General features: G+C 42.0%; 3 protein-coding genes across 5 annotated transcripts in view; 2 read left to right on the top strand and 1 right to left on the bottom strand.

Moving 5' to 3' along the window:
• bmf1 (BCL2 modifying factor 1) overlaps window positions 1-20,518 on the bottom strand; it is a 78,861-nt gene extending 58,343 nt beyond the window's left edge. The window contains exon 1 of one of the 2 annotated variants that reach the window (XM_018690012.2): window positions 20,271-20,518. The gene's annotated coding sequence lies outside the window, so the exon portion shown is untranslated. The remainder of the gene's footprint in view (window positions 1-20,270) is intronic. The other variant, XM_018690013.2, reaches the window with a different exon arrangement.
• Window positions 4,782-8,034, top strand: LOC108892453 (cytochrome P450 1B1-like). Its single transcript, XM_051078177.1, has one exon. The coding sequence runs from the start codon at window positions 5,411-5,413 to the stop codon at window positions 6,986-6,988; it is 1,578 nt and encodes a 525-aa protein (XP_050934134.1). The 5' UTR covers window positions 4,782-5,410; the 3' UTR covers window positions 6,989-8,034.
• Window positions 9,141-11,954, top strand: LOC108892454 (cytochrome P450 1B1). Of its 2 annotated transcripts, none has more exons than XM_051078179.1 (2): window positions 9,141-9,266; window positions 9,456-11,954. In XM_051078179.1, the coding sequence occupies exon 2, from the start codon at window positions 9,482-9,484 to the stop codon at window positions 11,054-11,056; it is 1,575 nt and encodes a 524-aa protein (XP_050934136.1). In that variant the 5' UTR covers window positions 9,141-9,266; window positions 9,456-9,481; the 3' UTR covers window positions 11,057-11,954. The 2 variants fall into 2 exon arrangements, with proteins under 2 accessions (XP_050934136.1, XP_050934135.1); XM_051078178.1 differs by having other exon boundaries at window positions 9,146-9,297.
• Window positions 20,519-21,035: the final 517 nt, after the last annotated feature.

The raw sequence follows: 21,035 nt of genomic DNA, 5'->3' as shown, positions 1-21,035 counted from the left end.
CATACTTTTGGAAAAAGGTCTGAATCCCATGTTTTCATGGTTTAACCAAGGACCTTAAATCATTCCAGGAGAGCATTTTCTAAAAGTGGTCCTCTCCTCTTTCTAATGTGGGATGTTTGATATCGCCTGCAGCGTCACATCTTTAGGCACAGCAGGTCTAACACAACAACGCTATCAAAGATAACCAGATTCCTTAGCACGGTATTTTCTCTCTTTTATTCCAAATTAAAATGAACACAGGACACTGGAGCTGCTGTGGTCCCATATTTCACCCCATCTTATATAAAGCAGTCTGAACCTCGCCATGAATTCTTTTCATTGTGAAACTGCTTTTAAACAAATGAAACCATGGAGGTTTTGACAAGTACACAAACAAGGAACTGAATCTCAATAATTCAGTCTTGTTTTGTGTACTGGGGGTTCAATGTGCTGTATGTGGTGAAATGTATGTAACACAATACACCCAGAATGGTCATTGTGTATAACTGCTTTGTGATTTTTTTCTTTTGTTAGACCCTTTTTTTCTAACAATATCAAACAAGAATTTAGAATATAATTCAATCTAAGTGTAGACCTTTTCACAAAAGTATGATTTTTGCCTTCAGCACAACATTTCCCATTCATATTGCACACAGTTTTAACCATTTTGATTCTGGATAAAAATCATCAGTTTCCAACTTCTGGATCATCATGATATTGAGGCATTTGTCTTTGAATAATACAAAAACCATCAATGGTATATCTATATGAAGTGATATTTTTGACCACTTGGGGGCAGTACAACAAGTTATAACATACAGAGACTGACATTCTCATTTTATAAAGTTGCTATGAAGAATATATTAACAAGCAGTTGCCTATTTACAGATCCAGCAGACACAGAACAACATTAGGTTTTTACTGAATTAGTAAGTCCAATATCTACTCCCCTAGCTCTGTTTTCATCTCAATTAACTCCAGGGAGAAATATATGGCTCTTTAGCTATGCTGCACAAGCTAGTTGCTAACTTTTTGACTTTTGGTGCAGGGCAGGTAGCATACAGAGGATTTATGAGCTACTGAAAACAGCTCCCAGTCGTAGCTAGAGATGAATTAATTAGTGAGAGCAATGAAACTGAACCAAACCAATTGTTTTTTGCTTTTGGTAAAGGGCCACAAAACCAAAACAGTAAGCTGAAAGACACTAAAATGCTCCACAGAGCTGAGAAGTTCTGCAGAGTTGGGTGAAAAATTCTCTATGGCTTCATCAGTATGACCGACACCTACAGTCGTTTGATCCGTTGTTTATATAAAATTATTGATTACTGCAGCTTTAAGTTCAGTATTAACAGGTTTTAAACAAAGGCCTCCACAAAACAAATTAGTTTCCTTTTCACATTTAAAGAATGACCTCTAAGATTTAAGAGCTGAAGTCAATAACCCAGTGTTGAGATTGATCTCTTTTTGCATATGTGAAAGTACCGCTTACTTACACCGCTTCAGCCACTAGTCCATTTAGTGGTACCCCATTGAAGTGAATTGTGTCTTTGCTTGTCTCTTCTCAGGCTTTTTTACAGACAAACAACAATCAGGTCAGACACTGACATTTTTTCCAAGTATCTCTCTTTCCTCGTATTGTGGTCTGGCAAGCGAAAACGCTCTCATTTCAAACATCACCATCTCTAACTAGCAATGTCCGGTGGTTACCTCCTGGCCGCCTGAGATGGCTCTGGCCCAGAGGATGTTTTTGTTGGTTTGTTTACTGGTTTGTCTGGGTTGTTTTTGGCTGCAGCTTTTTAGGTCTTGGCTCACCTTTGTTCTCTCACGAAAAAAAAAAAAATAAAGCTTCACGCAAATTCCTGTATTCCCTCTCCTCTTCCCTTTCCTAAGTCCCACCAGCTCCCCAACTGCCTGTTGGACCCCTGGCTTTCCTCTCCCTGCTGCCCCCCCTCAACACCCCAAACCCCTATCCACCCCCCCCTTCCCTCTTCCTTCCTCCCTGTCGGTGCTGTGCGTGACAGTAGCTCACTGAGAAGTGGAAATGAGACTAGTAAACAATGATTAGCTCCAGAGCCGGGGCAGCCTGGTCTACCATTGGTCCTGTCTCCACACAGCGAGCGCCCACCCGCTAGCACGGCATGCAGCGCCATATAGACCCCATCCCCGCCTCTGCCCTGCCCAGCTCCAAACAACCCGCCCCCCCCTTCCCTCTGACTACCTCCCCCTCAGTCAGAGTCAATGCAGGGTCAGGGCCAACCTTTCACAGCCAGGTTACAAGGGGTAATCACAGGCAAACACAGCAGCCACACGCAAAACGCACACACGACACCCCACCCCCCTTCCCCCCACCACCACCACCAACCCCAAGCCACCCCCTTCCTCAGCCACAAACCTGGCTCTAATTAGCGTGATGGGGATGCGAGTGGCCACATGTGTATGAGGAGCAGACTCAAGCAAGGGGGAGGAGGAGGTAGTGGCGGGTGGTGGTGGTGGTGGTGGTGTCGGTGGAGGTGTGGGGGGGGGGATTCCCCCTATAGGAATAGAGAAGAAACAGTCATCCCCAGTGCACGCCGTGTATCTGAAGACATTGCTATGTCTCTGGTTAACCGAGGAATCATTCTGGAGGCTTTGGTGCTCAGCCACACCGCATTTCTCAAGACAAACAGCTCTCAGGCACAGCTCTGGACCAGCAAAACTCCCCATATCTGTGAAAGGCTGTTTAAGGACCATTATTGTGAGAGAACGACACATAACACATAATTTAGTTACACTTAAGTTCCTTTTTATTGCTGCCTTTCTGATTTTTTTCCCACAATTTGAACATGCTGTGCCAATAAGACCTGCTATTTGTCAGTTTATTAAATCATAAATTGTTATACATTATTGTTTGTGAGTACGTGGGTGGATTGTGTCAGTATAATAACTTCATGTTATATCTATTGAAGCAGTGAAATGCTTGCTTTGCAGATCCAGTCACTTAATCTGACTGTTGCAGCGGAAGCAACGGAACCTTTCGGTGAAATATACTGACAGTGCATGATGAGTGTTCTGTTTGACTGATGAAATATGTGTACTGCATGACTATAACTCAGATTTATACATAACAATAAATTCTCCTGCCTCCTTATCTTCATTTTTTTTTTTTAAATAATTGGTCAAACAGACCTGAAGCTTATTATTTACTCCATCATGGAAAATGATTTGCACGTCTAATATTTGTTGTATAACACATTTTTTTGAAAAGTAAATTAAATATAATTTTCAACATTTGCCATCATCCTCCTCTTCTGTTACTCAGCCTCCTCCTCCTCCTCCTCGCCCATCCTCCTCTCCAGCTAATAATGACTGCCTGTGCCTGTGTGGCAGTGAAGTTTCTGTCCCCTCTGACTTACTTCTCTTTACTTCGGAAATGTTTTAGTACCTTCAATTAGGGTCATTACCTCCATGCAAAAATAAACTTCACAGTTGGTGGGAAAACTAGAAACAAATTTTGTCTTCCGCGCAGAGAAGGGAAATGTTTTGCCTTGGGAAATCATGTCACTTTTAACTGAGAGTTTAATAGAATCAACAAAATTTAGAGTTTGATAAGTCTCAGTGATGAAAGCCAAGGATATCTATCTATCTATCTATCTATCTATCTATCTATCTGACAAAAGATTTAAGTACAAAACTCCTGACTCATACCTAACGTGATTGTGCAACTATAACAAAGACAGAGCTCATGATTTATTACCCAAGGCAACCAAAAGTTGAATATAACCAAAATTTGGCCTCAGATTTTCTTTTGTTTGTCCTCAATTAAATGTGCTTCGTCTTTCTTTTTTTTCCTCTAAATTGCCCCATATTTCTGAGGACTGTTGCTTGAAATGATAACCACAGCTTGGGGGGGGTGGGGGGGGGGCACCTGAAGTTTGTTGTGGTATGATGTAACCTGGCGTCTCATGCAAAACTGCAGTTTTATGTGTTGGGGAAAAACAAGATGTTGTAACAAATTCAAGTATCAATATTTCATGGCTTGTCCAGACTGAGTTAGTTTGTTAGTTTGTTGTGTGAGATTCCAGTCAAATTATCCTGCCACATTCAGAAGCTGAGGTGAATAATGAGTCTGATTTGAAAGAAAGAAAGAAAGAAAGAACAATTACATAATCGTGACATTTCCATAGGGATGATTGAAATTGGTGTGCAATATTTTTCAAATGGGGTGGTTTAATTTTTTTGTATAACATGAAAGATGCTTGGCTATGACATTTTAGTTGTTTAAACAACTTTCAGATTGCTGTTGTTCTTCTGTGTTAATTCTGAAAATTTGATATAAATAAAAAAAAAATTCTCAATTATATTTGGCACTAATTGTGTTTTTATGATAAACTAGCAAAACGAATATTTTGTACAGTTAACATGGAGGGCTTATAGAGAAAGAATCAGAGGAAAACACAACGTAACAACAAATTTGGCTTTCAAGATCACTGCATTGTTCCATAAAAACAAAACATATATTTAAGCGTGTCAATGAGGGCACGCTGCTGCGCACAGATTAGATATGATTAAATTCAGTGACTCTAAATTACAGATGATGCATTAAACTACTTAAGCGTGCAAACTAAGTTTTAGGCAGATCATAATATCGGCTAATTTACGACCTAAATACATAATTTCGCGGTCACGCAGCTGAAAATATAATTACGGTTAAATATATTTAAAACAATTAATTTAAATGAAACTATAAACTCAGTTAAGAGTTGGACAAACCGTATGCAAACAGTTTTTTCTAGCCAAAGTGCGCCCGCTGAGTCTTCTGCAGCCAGAAAATAAATCATATTAGAAAGATGCACTTTGAAATGTGCAAACTCTGCCAGTCCTTCCAATTAGTAAAACAAACTGGCTCGACACGTTTCCTACTGAATCGGTCACCAGTTGCTGCTCTCTCTCTCTCTCTCCCTCTCTCTCTCTTTTCCTGCGGAGAGGACGGCGGTCGTTCACGCTGCACGCTCACGGTGTCCCCCCCACACAAGTGCGCGCCTCCATGAGCGACCGACAGCAGAGAGATAATATAGTGGGGTCTGCAGGGCTACCACAATGGGAGGAGTATGAAAGTTATCCTGAGCCCTGCCCACCAACTGCAAAACATATAAGACGCTAGAGTGAGGCAAACAGCAGGCACTTAAGCCTTAAATCTTGATGAAAAGACTGGCAAAAAAACTTCACCCTAACTCACTTCATCTATCAGTTATTACAAGTTTTTATTTTTATGACCTCACTGGCATTTGACTGACATATCTGACATATTTTCCTCACCTGACGTGGATATACAAGAGCTTTGTTAGGTTTTTTCCCCCTCCAAACACACCACTGAGCAGACTTTGTTGAAAAGTGATTTGTTTTTCTCTTTTTTTCTTTTTTGAGGAACAAGTGTGTAGAAGACTTTGCCACAATGGCACTGGACACTGAGTTTGGTGTGAAGGGCAGCAGCATCATCAGGGAGTGGAGTGGACAGGTCCAGCCTGCTCTGGTCGCCTCCTTCATTTTCCTCTTCTGTCTGGAAGCCTGTCTGTGGGTCAGGAACCTCAGGCTCAAGAGAAGACTGCCGGGACCCTTCGCCTGGCCTGTGGTGGGCAACGCCATGCAGCTGGGCCAGATGCCTCACATCACCTTTGCCAGGCTGGCCAAAAAGTACGGCAATGTATACCAGATACGACTAGGTTGCAGTGATATTGTGGTTCTGAATGGACACCGGGCGATACGTCAGGCTCTGATAGAGCAAAGCACAGAGTTTGCAGGCAGACCAAACTTTGCCTCTTTCCAGATGATCTCTGGAGGCAGGAGTGTGACATTTTCTAATTACGGCAAACAGTGGAAAGCACACAGGAAAATTGCCCAGTCAAGCCTCAGAGCCTTTTCCTCTGCAAACAGTCTGACCAAAACAGCCTTTGAGCAACAGGTTACAGCTGAGGCCATGGAACTGGTGCAGATATTTTTGCGGCAGAGCACTGATGGACGGTATTTTGAGCCTGCTCGTAAATTTACAGTAGCTGCTGCTAATATCATGTGCGCTCTGTGCTTTGGGAAGCGATACGGACATGATGACCTGGAGTTCAGGACCCTGTTAAAAAGACTGGACAAGTTTGGAGAGACAGTAGGGGCAGGTAGCCTGGTAGATGTCATGCCCTGGCTTCAGTCCTTCCCTAATCCGGTCCGCAGCCTCTATGAAAACTTCAAAAACCTCAATGAGGAGTTTTTCACCTTCGTGAAAGATAAAGTGGTGCAGCACCGAGAGTCCTTTAGTCCTGACGTGACCAGGGACATGAGTGATGCCATCATCAATGTGATCGAGCACGGAAAAGACAGCGGACTGACTAAAGAGTTTGTCGAAGCAACGGTGACAGATCTAATCGGAGCAGGTCAAGACACAATATCAACTGCTTTGCAGTGGATCATGCTGCTCCTGGTCAAATACCCAGACGAGCAAGCCAAACTGCAAGAGGTCATAGACAAAGTGGTAGGCCCAGACAGACTGCCATCAATGGAGGACAGAAGCAGCCTGGCATACATAGACGCCTTCATCTACGAGACTATGCGTTTTACCAGCTTCGTCCCGCTCACCATCCCACACTCCACAACCTCAGATGTCACTATCGAAGGTCTCCACATCCCCCAAGACACGGTGGTCTTCATCAATCAGTGGTCCGTCAACCATGACCCCCTGAAGTGGAAGGACCCCCACATTTTTGACCCCACGCGCTTCCTCAATGAAAACGGGGCCCTCGACAAAGACATAACCAATAATGTGATGATTTTTTCAACAGGTAAAAGACGCTGTATTGGCAACCAGATCGCCAAGGTGGAGGTGTTCTTATTCACAGCGGTGTTGCTGCACCAGTGCAGCTTCGAGAGCGACCCCTCTGAGCCCCTCACTCTTGACTGCTCCTATGGGCTCACGCTGAAACCCCTCCAATACTGTGTCAGCGCCAAGCTCAGGGGAAAGCTGCTTGGCTTAGTTTCCCCAGCATGAACAGCATGTCCCAATACTGTGACTCAAGGCCAGCAAACACTTTTTTCCACCAATGACATTAACAGTGAGTATCAGCATACCTGCACTAAATCCTGTTGTAAGATTCTCATATTTAATAATGGTATTTAATGGATATCTATATCTATAAGAATATGAAAGGTGTATCATTAGCTGCAGATAGAACCCAAGCTTTACAAGCTCAAGTATTACATTTCTGTTCTACAAAATAGTCTATACTTGATCAGATTTTGTACATAATTGTGTAACTGTGTGCTTGTTTTACATCCACCATTGAGCATGTAAATGTATGGTGTGTGCAGGAATTAGCTACATCTTTTAAATGTCAATTTAAACTAATATAACTATATGAAATGTTTGTGAATGTTCTCAATTGTGATATGTAAGAATATATTTAACCATTGCTATGTAAAGCAGTTACATTTTTTTTCTCCATATTTCAGGTATGACTATAAATGTAATGATATTTAATGTATTTCACTATCTACTGTACTCAAAGCATATGAACACATTAAACAAAGAGTGATGATGAAAGGAGGGAAAAAAGGCTGGCATGTTTGTGAAGGAGGAAGTCTTTCATCAAGGAGCACCCTTCACAGTCTTAAGGATGAAGAGGAGACATTGCTGTGACCATGAACACTTCACAAACTTTATGTATCCAGGGTTCAGTTTTACTGTACAAGCACTGCAGCCACACCATGCCAAACCCAAGTTTCACCAGTCCAACAAAACACATGTGCACATTTTTTTTCACTTGTGAGACATTCTCAAAAACATGTTTGTTTACAAAATATTTTTTTTCAAAGCTACATGGATGTCACCGCACTCTCTTTAAGCATTCAGGAATTGGTGTTTTGATGACCAAGGGATGTGTTTCTCTGTCTGTATCAAGGCAATAAATGAAACTCAGTGGGCCTCAAATGTTAAAGCATTCAACAGAGAGGGTATTTTGTTATCAGTGTGTTGGCTTTATAAGATGGAAAAATAAGCTATATCTGAAATGAATAAAGTGAATTGTAAGTGGTCAATGTGTCTGGTTTAATTGTCAATTAGCCTTAAGAACGAGGCTGAACTAAAAATTTCATAATACTCCTTTAAACCTGCTAACCTAGGTGCACAATACATCTCTGGCTACAATACAAAACTAGTTTCTCAGTCTTGCAGCATTCTTTTAGCTTATATTGGCACTGTCAGATATGTTCCAACAATGTGACATTAGGAACCACCATTGTTTAGATGTCTGTCATTACTCACTGTTGCAAAAATAGAAACCTCTGGAATACTTGACTTGGCTAAATATCACTAAAACCAAAGCTGATGATTTTTTATTTTTAAGTTCTTCCTTTTGTTGCACAAGCACCCACATAAACAGATTTACAGCCAGGGACCTCTATTCTGAATCCTGTTTAAAACTATTTTGATTCAGCCACAGCCCTAACAGCTACATTATCTAAGTGACCTTTGTTTAAAGGGCTATTATGCCAACAATAACATTGTATATATATATTTTTATGGAGGATAATAAATCATGCTGTTTGTATCTGTTCAGTGTTTGGATCTTGAAACCCACTGCTTTCATGATGATGATATCCCAGAGCCCTTTCCCCTGTATGGATATAATTAACAGCTTGGTTGTAAATAACAGAAACCCAATCATGTTTAAAATGATCACGGAAAGTCCATAGGAAAGTACAAATAGCAAAATCGTCTAACCCCAGAGGAAAAAACAATCAGCTCCAGCTCATTGTCCATTCCTTACACTATATGCTACCACTTTAGAATTCCATCACATAGCTAAAGTGCATAATTTTTCAATTTAAACAAATTTATATCAGATATTTTGTGACAAATATCTCTCAGGCCACACATACTATATAGATTTGTTTATCTTTTAAAAGAGTCATAATAATCTCTGCTATAATCTTTGGCAACAAAGCTATAAATCTGTAGCTTTTGGCAGCAGGCCTTATTAAGTAGCTGCTCTCCTTTTCCGTCATCCTACATGGGACGTTGCTGGAAGGAGGTCTGAGAGGGAACAGGACTAAGGTCTGCAGGCTGTGGTCAAAATGGGAGGGGAGAGATAATAAAAAACCTGAGTCGCTGACCCCTCCCACCATAGAGATACATATAAGCGAAGTGTTAAGGCTTGAATCTGCATTCTTCTAAAGTGGTCATCTGAAGACGTGCAGCACCACTGCTAACCGCTCAACCTGATCGAGCCCTTCTCACAAGCTTCTGTGGAGGAGGAGTGAGACAGCATGTGAGTGCTGCTTGGAGTCCTATTTTTTTTGGTATGGCTATTTTATCAGGCTGATTATATATAAGGCAAGAAAACGTAGAGAGAGAGAAAGAGAGAATTTGTACTTTAATATATTAAAGATTGTTAAAAGAGAAACCACCTTAAAGGGTTCTCCATTTTAAGTGAGATTTTTCTTTTTATTGGATGCAGTGGATATAGACGAACAGGACAGCACAATGGCTCAAGTAGATGCAGAGTTTGGTGTGAAGAGCAGCAGCATCATCAGGGAGTGGAGTGGACAGGTCCAGCCTGCTCTGGTCGCCTCCTTCATTTTCCTCTTCTGTCTGGAAGCCTGTCTGTGGGTCAGGAACCTCAGGCTCAAGAGAAGACTGCCGGGACCCTTCGCCTGGCCTGTGGTGGGCAACGCCATGCAGCTGGGCCAGATGCCCCACATCACCTTTGCCAGGCTGGCCAAAAAGTACGGCAATGTATACCAAATTCGGCTTGGTTGCAGCGATGTAGTGGTTCTGAATGGAGACCGGGCGATACGTCAGGCTCTGATACAGCACAGCACAGAGTTTGCAGGCAGACCAAACTTTGTCTCTTTTCAGGCTGTCTCAGGGGGGAAAAGTATGACTTTCACCAATTACAGCAAACAGTGGAAGATGCACAGGAAAATTGCTCAATCAACGATCAGAGCATTCTCATCTGCCAACAGTCAGACCAAAAAAGCCTTTGAGCAGCAAATTGTGGCTGAAGCCACAGAGCTAGTTGAGATTTTCCTTAAACTCAGTGCACAGGCCCAGTATTTCAACCCTGCTCATGAGTTGACAGTAGCTGCAGCTAATGTGATTTGTGCCTTGTGCTTTGGAAAACGTTATGGACATGATGATGTTGAGTTTAGAGCCTTGTTAGAGCGGGTAGATCAGTTTGGACAGACAGTAGGGGCTGGCAGCTTGGTGGATGTCATGCCATGGCTTCAGTCTTTCCCCAACCCAGTCCGCAGTGTCTTTAAAAACTTCAAAGACCTGAATCAAGAGTTCTTTGGGTTTGTCCAGAGTAAAATAAAGGAGCACAGAGAGACATTTGATCCAGAGGTAACGAGGGACATGAGCGATGCCATTATTGGCGTCATTGACAAGGCTGACAGTGACAACGGACTCACCGAAGGCCACACAGAGGGGACAGTGTCAGATCTGATTGGAGCAGGTCTGGATACCGTCTCCACTGCTCTTCACTGGATCATCCTTCTTCTGGCAAAATATCCTGAAATCCAAACCAAACTCCACAAGCTCATAGACAAAGTGGTAGGCCCAAACAGGTTGCCATCAAGTGAGGACAGAAGAAGCCTGGCATACTTGGACGCCTTCATCTACGAAACAATGCGCTTCACCAGCTTTGTCCCCATCACCATCCCCCATTCAACAACCTCAGATGTCACCGTTGATGGTCTCCACATCCCCAAAGACACGGTGGTCTTCATCAATCAGTGGTCCGTCAACCATGACACCCTGAAGTGGAAGGATCCACATGTCTTTGACCCATCACGCTTCCTGGATGAAAATGACTCCCTAGACAAGGATATCACCAACAATGTTATGATCTTCTCAGCAGGGAAGAGAAGATGTATTGGGGACCAGATCGCCAAAGTTGAGGTATTTCTGTTCTTTGCAATTCTACTCCACCAGTGCAGCTTTGAGAAATGCCCCGATGAGGACTTGTCTTTAAACTGCTCATATGGTTTAACACTGAAGCCTTTAGATTACAAGATTGCTGCCAAACTCAGGGGACAACTACTTAAAGGGCAATAAAAATCTGTTGGACTATGGGTTCCCCAAGTAAAGAACAGCAATGTGATGTGAGTATGTGTTTTTCATATAAACAGAACAAAGGATTTTTATATAATAGCCTTTAATTAACCCAAAAAATGATATTGATTATGAAATGAAATTGATAAGCTGAAAATATCTGCCAGTTTATGTATTGCAAGTACGCATCTTGATAGCGGCATTAGGAAGCATGTGAGTCATATCTGAACTCTAGGACAATTTTACTTCTCAACTCTGAAAAAACTGTGACTGTAAGTGACTGACAAAACCTGAATATATCTGTACTGCACCATGTAAGAAACAAAAAAAAAAAAAATGTAATCAAAGCTTTGTTGTGGTTGCCCAAAGCCACAATTCATAATAAACCTTAAGTATGTATTGTTATTTATATGGGGGTATTTAGTGGAGTCTCCCCCTAAATTGCAATATAAACCAGTGGTGATGAATAAATTTCGCTTTAAGAGCTTTTTTCGCTTATGGGGAGAAATCAGGAACCAGCTGTGTGGTCTCGATTATTCACCCAGACACTCATTTATCTTCATATGTACTGAACGTTTTTATGTTTGAGCTCAATACAAATACAGTGTGCATGTCATCTACATTCATATACTCTTAAATCATGCCTAATACTGTTGTATTCAATAACTCGTGTCACATGTAACATATATCTAAAAGCTACTAATTTAACTGTCTTAGTTCTTTAGTACACATAATACATCACTGTACAATGTGTTTCATAAGGCATACCAGATTGTCTTGAATAATAAGCTGCACAGAATAGCTAAATAATGTTTTCATAATGAACATGACCCTGTGTGATACAGTCTGTACTCTACGGTGTGACCAAAGCCTTGAATGTACAATAAACATTTTGGACTGATTTATAACTGAATCTGTGGGATGTATCAGCAGAAGTGTTGAGAATCACAGAGGCCAGAGAGGTCAAAGAGATAATAATAGATCATGATGTCTGGTCTCAGTGTTGTTATAAAAGATTAATATGGGTTACAGGACGCTTGTTCTCCATGCCTAACAAGCAGGCTGTGACTCAGTACATCAGCGCAGGCAACAGTAAGCAGCCGCAAGCCTCACTCATTAATATTTAACACGGACCGCAATGTACTTTTGACTGCTGTGTCATTCTTTTCTGAACGATGCACATTCAGATTCAGTCACTCGCCAAACAGCCTCACATCTCTTAAGCTGATATCATATCTAATAAAAGGTGTGAATTTAGGGAGTAGGTCAAACAACGTTAACACCTCAGGGAGAAGTGCTTTAACTGTGGGGTGATTAAATCACCGTAATAAACACTGTTACAGAGGCGGGTCACATCAAATTGTATTCCAATAAACAACATTTCTCAGCTTACTTTGTGCTATATGTGTATCACATGCCTTGAGAGGTTTCATTTTGTAACCATGGTTACTGTTTTTTGTGCAGTTTTGGTTTGGCATATGTTGTTATCATTTAACATGCAAAAGAGCACACTGAGTTGACTTTTTGGAGTGCTTTAAGCAGCAGTGGGAATAGCATTTACTTAAGAACAAATTTGAACTAGTTACTTTACTACAGGTTCAGATTTTTATGTACATAATATAAAGATAAATGAGAACCTTATAAAATACAGTACATTGTTAAAGATCAAAATACTGGTTCCCAGTTTTTTAGGCTTGTGACCCAATACAAAAAAGCAATGTCTGGTTGGGTCCTTTGTCATGTTTCTTTGAATTGTCAGCAGTTCCACCAAAGACAGATTTACCCTCTAAACTTCAGATAGTATTTCATTTAAATAACAGTTCGAGGCCTAAAGAGGTTCAATTAACCAATATTTGACCAAAAACTGGATAGAAATTTGTGTGGGCAGAATTTTTTCTTCTCTCCTATACCAGTAAGCATGATCCCCAAGCCTTATTTTGTTACTCCTAAGTTGGGACCCACCATACTACACTACATATAAAGCAGTATAATCTAGCTACACTTGAACCAGCTACAACAGTAAAATGCTAGTTATGCACTGATGCATCAGTATTGACAATATAATAATGTAATATGTAGTAATACATCAATAACGGGCAACGTTTTTCTGCAGAACGACTACTTTTACTTTTGATACCATATATATATTTTTCTGATATTACTTGCGCACAAGATTTTTTTTACATATGATGGAGCATTTTTACACTGTCATAATGGCAGGTTTTCATAAGTAAAAGGTCTGAGTACTTCTTCCACCACTGTTGGTTGTTTGAAATTTCACATACCAAAGCGATGATGACCAGACATATTTGATGGTGATCAAATGCTGCTTACTGACGTTCAACCTGACATGATCCACCTGTGTTTGTGCTAGAGTCTACCATGGTAATTCAGTTTTCCATTATTTTCTACCCACTGTATATCATCTTCTGCGTTACAAGATTTCCAAGGACAGTGATATGAGAGTTGCATCTATTCCAGCAAATGCAGCCAACAACCCCCCTTAGATTCTTCCTCGTGACCGACTTTCTTTATTTTGGGAAAACCCAAACCACCCATTGCTCAACATTTGTCCTTGCTGTAAGTATGGTACATAAATATTAGCTCAAGTGTGGGTTAGCAGCTTATCGTTTTCAACTCCTGGCTTACTTTTATCTCCCCTTCCCTGTCCCATGAGAGTGCTGCCTCAGTTAGTGGTCCTGAATCTACCTGCGCATGTGGAAGAGCAAAAGTGTGGACGAACTCTAAGGGGTGCCTGTTTTCACAAAGGTTACTATAGAGCAGGCAGAAGACATTCTGTACTGTTACGGGCTCTCTCTCCCTCACTCTCTCTCTTTGCTCTGACACCGCAGGGACCCTAGAGGGAGGAACGGGCCAGCCTGAACTCCCCCGTTTCCATCACTGCTTCCCAAAACATCCATGAAATGTGTCCAGCTGAAAGACTTCCTTTCACCCTGAGTCATCCGCTCCTCGCTCCTCATACCCCCGCAGCCCTCGACCTGTGGAGTTTTACTCCTTAAAGGAAAACAGTGAAGTGTACAGGCTGACAGTTTCTTAGCTATGAGGTTATTCACATTCTGCACGTACACAGAGCCACAGAGTGACCTCCCACAATGTTCTCTCCACTACCACCAGATACAGCTCGCCACTCTGTCCAAACAGCTCCCCCCCCCAACTAGAGGTTTGACATGCAAACTGCAGTCACTGTTTGGTAGATGACACACAGTGAGGTAGGATTACTTGGAAGCAGACGAACGCAATTCTCCAGAAAATCTCTTCCCCTGTCCCCTGCCATCATCTGCTGAAACACAGCGGAACATTGTGTCTGAGCACTGGCGGGGAACGGCCTTGTGTACTTATTCAGCCAATCTTTCCTATGACGCCGCCCTCAAGACCAACACGCTGACCACAGCTACACTCCGAATCCAAAATGCTGCAGACAAATAATATGACTGTAATTTTGCGTGCTCTTCAATCTGACCCAAAGCATCAAACATCAAAGCAGATCATCAATCATTCTATCACAAAAAATGGGAGTAAGTAACCCCGTAAACATTTTTCTTTGAGTGACAAGAACAAATAACCTTTTTAAGGGAAAAAAGAAGCTAATGCAAAATAACAATCAATCAACTTTTTCCCACTGGACAAAGGTTCCAAAAGTCAAATAACCATAACTGCTCAGAGGTCAACAAATACTCACCTCTCTCTATTACATACAGTAGCTTATTTGTACAAGAAGATTCTCATAAAACAATTTGTACTAGTTTATAGAAACACTGGCTGTAAGAATTGACTCGTGACAGCTTCTGCCTGACACTTTAATAATCCTGATCTTTTTCTAAACTGATGCTCTGTGTATTACAAGATTGTCGTCCTGCAAAGTCCAGTGTGAAATCTGTCCAACAAGATTGGAAAGAGCTGTAATTTGCATTCTGATTCAGTGTAATATATTCCAGAGTTTGTTTGATATTCCATTTGTTAGCTCGAAAAACGTTTCCTCTCTTTTGAAACCCCCCTGTGGAATTATGTCATAGACATAAACACTGAGCAGGACTTACAATAATGTTCCACTTGACATTATAAATCAAGTCGTGCCACCTTAAAGTTTGGTATCCTGCTATGGACTCTGTATTCTAACACATTACTAACACAGAGACCAACAATTAGTGACCCTTCCCTTCATTATTTGGAATACAACCTCACGCAACCATCATAAAGACATGTGAAGTGACCCTTTTGAATAAACAATTACCCAACTCATTATTATAGGGTGGGACAGCTAGTGCTTGTTGTTTTGTCCATGCTGGGACTGTGTTTTGGAGCGGTGGCAAGGAGAGGACCTTTGATATAAAATAACACAATGTGCAATTCCATTTGCCGCAGTACTTTCCATATAACAAACAATTATTTTCAGGAAATGCGGGAGGAAGTGATCCGTGTTGGTGGGTATGAGGATAGAGCTAGCATGTGTTTTTTGTTCATGGATGGAAGTTCACATCACGGTCTGACACTCGTGTTAACTGTGTTTTAATGGTCAATTTTGTTTGATATGGAAACTGAGCAACAGTGTCTCCAGTGATTTATGTTAAATGGCAATGCTGACTTCCAGTGCAGGAGGCACTCTGATGTGATGTGATGATGAAATGAGAGGGTGAGGTGTTGAGGGTGGCTGAGAAGCTCACACCTCTTCACCCCGAGTCACTGTCTACCATCACTGAAAGTGAGGCCGTGTTAGGATTTACACATTTTTCTGTCTGTACTGCGGTGAGGTGATGTGGCTAAGCAGGCTAACAGACCGCATATGCACCATTCACATTCTTCAGTGTCTAAACAGCTGTACTTCTTTACTTTCCATTAAGAACAACAGGACTTGGCGAGATTTTACTAAAGCAAGTACAAAAACTCCCTCTTTTCTTGCCAAACCTAGAAAGCAAATTAGATTACTATAGTATGTCTCCTACAAATAGCTCATGATCTCATTTATCTCACAATAAATCAGCTCTGGTGGACCTTCAGAGTAAGTATCTGGTACTTCCCTGTAGGTCCAGCACCTTTGAGAGGCCATCAATCTTGTCAGAGATAGTGCTGCCTGCTCAGATGATAACGAATCACTGGCACCACTGTTGTGTAACCCAGACTGGAACCTCTTCAAGAGGAACATAGAACTGTCTCTGGGAAGTAGGCATATCTGAGGGAGGAAATAAATCAGATTATTGCATTGTGTATTTTCTCAAGTAACATGAGAACATTGGAAACGTTCAGCAGAGTGATATCCCATGCATGAGTAGGATGGAGAAGGGAAGATAACTAGAAAGCTTGCAGATAAGTGCTACTTTTAACTGTAGAAAATGTAATGACTGATAGATTTGTGTATTTGCACAGAAGAAAATAAGAATGATGTTTCAGGAAAATGGACAGCAGTAACTGTCAAATGGATAGCACAGTCACTGTACTTACTCACTTATATTTGGCTTGAAAGATAAAATACAGATTTGAACTGCTAACCTATGGACAGATATTTATACCACATATTGTGCTCTGGAGATAAAGAGAGACCAAGAAAGACATGGTATGTGCCAGACAAAGTCTAACCACCTCCTCTTGGCAAGACACATACTCTTTAGCACGCATCAGAGCTCATCATCAAATTAGACCTAGCAGACAAACTGGCATACTACCAGACTGGCAAAACATAACAACAAAGTAAACACTGAGGGATTAGAGAGCATGTTTCAACTGAGGGAGAAAACCACTGGACTTTTAAAGTTACAGTGTGGGCATTTTTTTTCTAAGAGTGTCATTCTATACAGGGTATTTGATATTAGCTGCTTTCTTAGTATTCCTCTTGTATCCAGACATACAACACGATCTTTTTAGAAATCTGCTACAATTTAATGGATATATTACATGACCAAAAGCATGTGGACAGTAAAATAAAGTGGACACACAAATATCACACACATATGTGACTGGTGAACAGCTCATTCCAATATTACAACAGTGTCCACTCTGCTGGGCAAGAAGATTTTGGAAGCTGCCTGTGGGTATTTGCTCCTTTCTAGCCACAAGAGCTTTGTTAAGGTTGATAAGGCTGACTTGCGGTTGGTGTTCCAGATTATTCCAAAAAAGCTGGATGGGTTTGGGGTAATGGCTTTGTGCAGGACAGTCAAGTTCTTCCACACCAAACTCAGAAAATCATTTATTTATGGACCTATGGTTCCCCTTTATTTGAACTGATGTGCCTAACCGTGTGGTATGAAAAACAGCCCGAAAGTATACAAAAGTAAGCTTGAAAGGGACATCCGTATATTTATGGCCATACAGTGTATAAGAGACAACAAATGGTTACCCTCAGTCTTATTAGCCTGAGTCTGTACCAGTCCAAGAGTCTATGCCTGTGGTCTGAAACAGTGGCCTTGGCACTGTGTAGTCATGGTAATCATCTGAATCCACAATGAATATGTAATATCTTATAATCACTGCTAAGAATGAGAGAGCAACATATTACCATCATAGACATCAAGGCCAATTGAGATGCGGTCTTTCATTTCCACTGTTTCTGTTGAGACAGAGGAGTCAGGCAGAATAGTCTTTGTGTAATCGTCATTATTCATGGTGAACAATGGTGAATGAAGAAAGAGTAATGACCCTGCATCTGTCATAACTTGCCTCTCTTTTACAGTATCTGTATCTGAAATTCTAGTTGATGTATTTGGGTATGAAATATCTTGTAACCATCTCCCTGACGGAGAAAAAAAAAGTCCCATGCTCCCGTGTCAAACAAGCTACCCATAATTCAGCTCTCCACTGCAGCAGAACCCCTCTCCTTCCATCCCTCGCTTTCACGCCATCCCACTTCAAGCCCTCTTCTTGGCAATGCTTCACACCAGACCAAAACAATTTAGCAATAAGCTATTTGCGTTCGTAGGGATTCGTTTTCAGTTGTTTTTACATTCTCCTTTTGTAGTGGGCTCTGATTGCCTGTCAGAATTTCCCCACTCACTGAGAGAATAACGGTTTTGCTGGAGCTGACCACTCTACTGAAAATACCTTACTCCGTTAAAGACTTGGAACCGTCTATGCGCTTGGAACATGTCGGCTTGTTGACAGTGTGAGATGTTATATTTCAGTTCCTGTTATCCTAAACGACAATTTCACATAGTCTGCACATTGTGCCTATTTTGGGGGGGCTCAATTTCACTGAGAAAAAAAAAAAAAAGAAAATGTGGACTGCATAAACAAAGTAAAGTGTATTTCAACTTGACATTTTGACATTTTTAGGAATGCTACTTATAAATTTCGAGTGAATATTCTTAGACATATGATACACACACAAGTTGATGATGCAGCTGCCTGCACCTGGAGTCAAATTGCTTTCATTTGTACACACATGTACACATAGACATGCTAAGACACTGTGTACCCTACGTTTTATTCAGTACTCATAAGCCCTATGACAGCATGCAGGGCACCAGCGAGACACGACTCAGCTCACATGCACCGACAGAGGTCAACGTCCCACTGACAGTTTGTCTCTTTTTATGTGTCATACTTAGCTCAGTCCTCTCGCAAGCTGTTCTTTCTTTAAATCTTTTGATCATGTGAGTGTCGGTGGGCCAAAATATTACATAAACATTTGTTCCTGCAACACATAACTGAAACTGGAAATGAAGCATAACACTTTCATCAGGGCCAAACAGAGTCCAATAATTTAATCGACCATCTACAGCCTGTTTCTGAGGGACACACGCAGGCGTCGCTAATATCCAGTTAAGTAACCATCCAACAATTCCTAGAAAACAGATGTCTGCAGGATGTCAAATGTGTGGGTGTTGGTGCCTTGGATCTGTGAGTTTTCATCATAATATCAGCTGGTGTGCACAACAACACATCCGGTGGACCCTCATGAGGGACTCCATGCAGTAAACTGACGCAGTAAACTGATGCCTGAGAGGGCTCAGGGGGCCACCAGGGACAGAACAAGAGGTCCCGGAAGATGGCTTGAGCTGGAGCGGAGGTGAAGATCATAAAGAATAACACAGCAGGGATGAAGGGTGCTTATGGAAATGCTGGGACTAGAACAAGGTTCCAGAGACACCGTTTACTCAGCCTGCCAGCATTAGAGGAATTGGCCGGTGGTTCCCCTTCTCCTCCGGCACAAGGGAGCCGAGCTCGATCCCACAGAGGGAAAAACTGAGAGGACACAGAAGCTGATCGTGTTCAGACTGTTTATGCAGTGGCATCGTATCCATTCAGTATTCCAGGGAGAAATTAATCTGATATGTCAAAGTCACGGGTTGGCAGTATTTTAGATTTGCAAAAACTGGGGGATTTTCTGCATACCAGTGCATCATCCCCAACTCACACTTGAATGGATACTTGGAGGGAGTTGTTAAGTTTACTGGAGTGTAAAGCCATGCAATGCCACTGATGACAACAAATGCATATTACAGCATTAAATCTGTGGTGGGGGGGCTTTCATAGCATTATGTAAGACAGCGGTGCCTGTGCCAGACCCCCAGACAGAGTGCAGGGGGAGACATTCAGGTGCATGCAGCTAAGCACGCAGCTCTCCTCTTTGCCTGCCATACTTGGAAATAGTTGGTTGAGCTTGCTCAACTTGATTACCCCAATAACATCCTAAGCCAAGCTTTTAAAAGAAGCTGGGCAGTAAAATGTTTTTGATATAATTATAGCTTTCATGTTTACAATAAAGCAAAATTACAAATTTAAACAGTTTAAATCACTTAACCATCCTGCATGAGTACAGTAGCTCCAGGTGATTACATAATTCAGTTCAGGCAAAGAGGGAGTTAACACATCTACAGTGAGCTACCTCTGTCTGAACCATAGTGGCTGTTGGATCTCTCACATGGGGCTGCAGCTCAGCTTTCAAATACAATTATATGTTCGTGCAAATTGGACCCACTGTGCCCAAACCCTTGCCCGGTAAAATCACTTCAAAAATATATCTGATCCTGACTTCTTTAGATGAAGATAAATGACTTGATTGGGAATCACAATAACGTCAGGGAGGATTAATTATGATTTTCCTCTCATTACTCTTGCGGTCGCAGAGTCTGAACTAGAAAATGGAAAAGGAATAGTTTGTGAAAATAAAGTAAGGCATCTGGTGACAGTGAGAAACCTTACACCCAAGCACGTTTAGACGGGAGTCCAAGAGTGGAAACAATTGACAGGAAATTTATGATCAAACCTGCTTCACCATGTGTTCGCTTCTGCTTGTACGATGAACAGCACAGCTCTGCATCCCATCCCAGAAACAGCACCTGACAAGATGTGAGCACAGTGTTTTTAGCAAATGGCTCCATGCATCTGAAAAAGAAAAGTGCCCTCATTTAGTTGCAAGTGCAGTTTCACTCAGGAGGTGAAATCAGACAAGTGCCATTTGATGAGTCAGAGGAAGGGGGAGCTCTGGTATGAATGACAGCCAGTGACTCAGATTGCTGTGCACGCACACAGGTGGCTTTGGTTTTGGTCAGCCAGCGCCTGTCCTGTAACGAGGAGACACCAGAAGTGAGAAGAGTGTCCGCAGCCCCTCCTAATCTAACCACCCCACCACCACCCCACCCCACCACCAACATCCACAGGCCAAGCCCCATCACAGTAGGCAGAGCTAGGGAGTCAGGAGTCGGGGTGTCTGCTCCAATTCTCCAAACTGGGATCACATAGCGGAGGAGAACCCATTAAGTGAGTCCTGGACTTTGGCTGACTCCCCAGCAGCATAGGCCCCCTCATCATACCCCCACCCCCCCCCACCCCCACCTTCTCTTTTCCTTTTTTACTCCTCCCACGCACACTCCCACCCCCTGCTGGCCTGGGCTGCCAGGAACCAAGATGTATGGGCCTCTGCAGAGAACCGCCTCCAAGGTAGCACTTCTCTCCTCTGCCAGCAAAAATAAGACATTCTGCTCTCTCTCTCGCCTCCTCTCCCTCCCACCCGCCCACCTCCTCATCCCCA

Source organism: Lates calcarifer, linkage group LG19 (assembly GCF_001640805.2).
Source record: "Lates calcarifer isolate ASB-BC8 linkage group LG19, TLL_Latcal_v3, whole genome shotgun sequence".
NCBI lineage: Eukaryota > Metazoa > Chordata > Actinopteri > Centropomidae > Lates > Lates calcarifer.
Note: the sequence above shows the minus strand (reverse complement) of the source record. Positions and strands in the feature narration are given on the sequence as shown.

Excerpts from the sequence above, each read along its gene's own strand:
- LOC108892453 (XM_051078177.1), top strand. The coding sequence starts at position 5,411 with ATGGCACTGGACACTGAGTTTGGTGTGAAGGGCAGCAGCATCATCAGG.
- LOC108892454 (XM_051078179.1), top strand. The coding sequence starts at position 9,482 with ATGGCTCAAGTAGATGCAGAGTTTGGTGTGAAGAGCAGCAGCATCATC.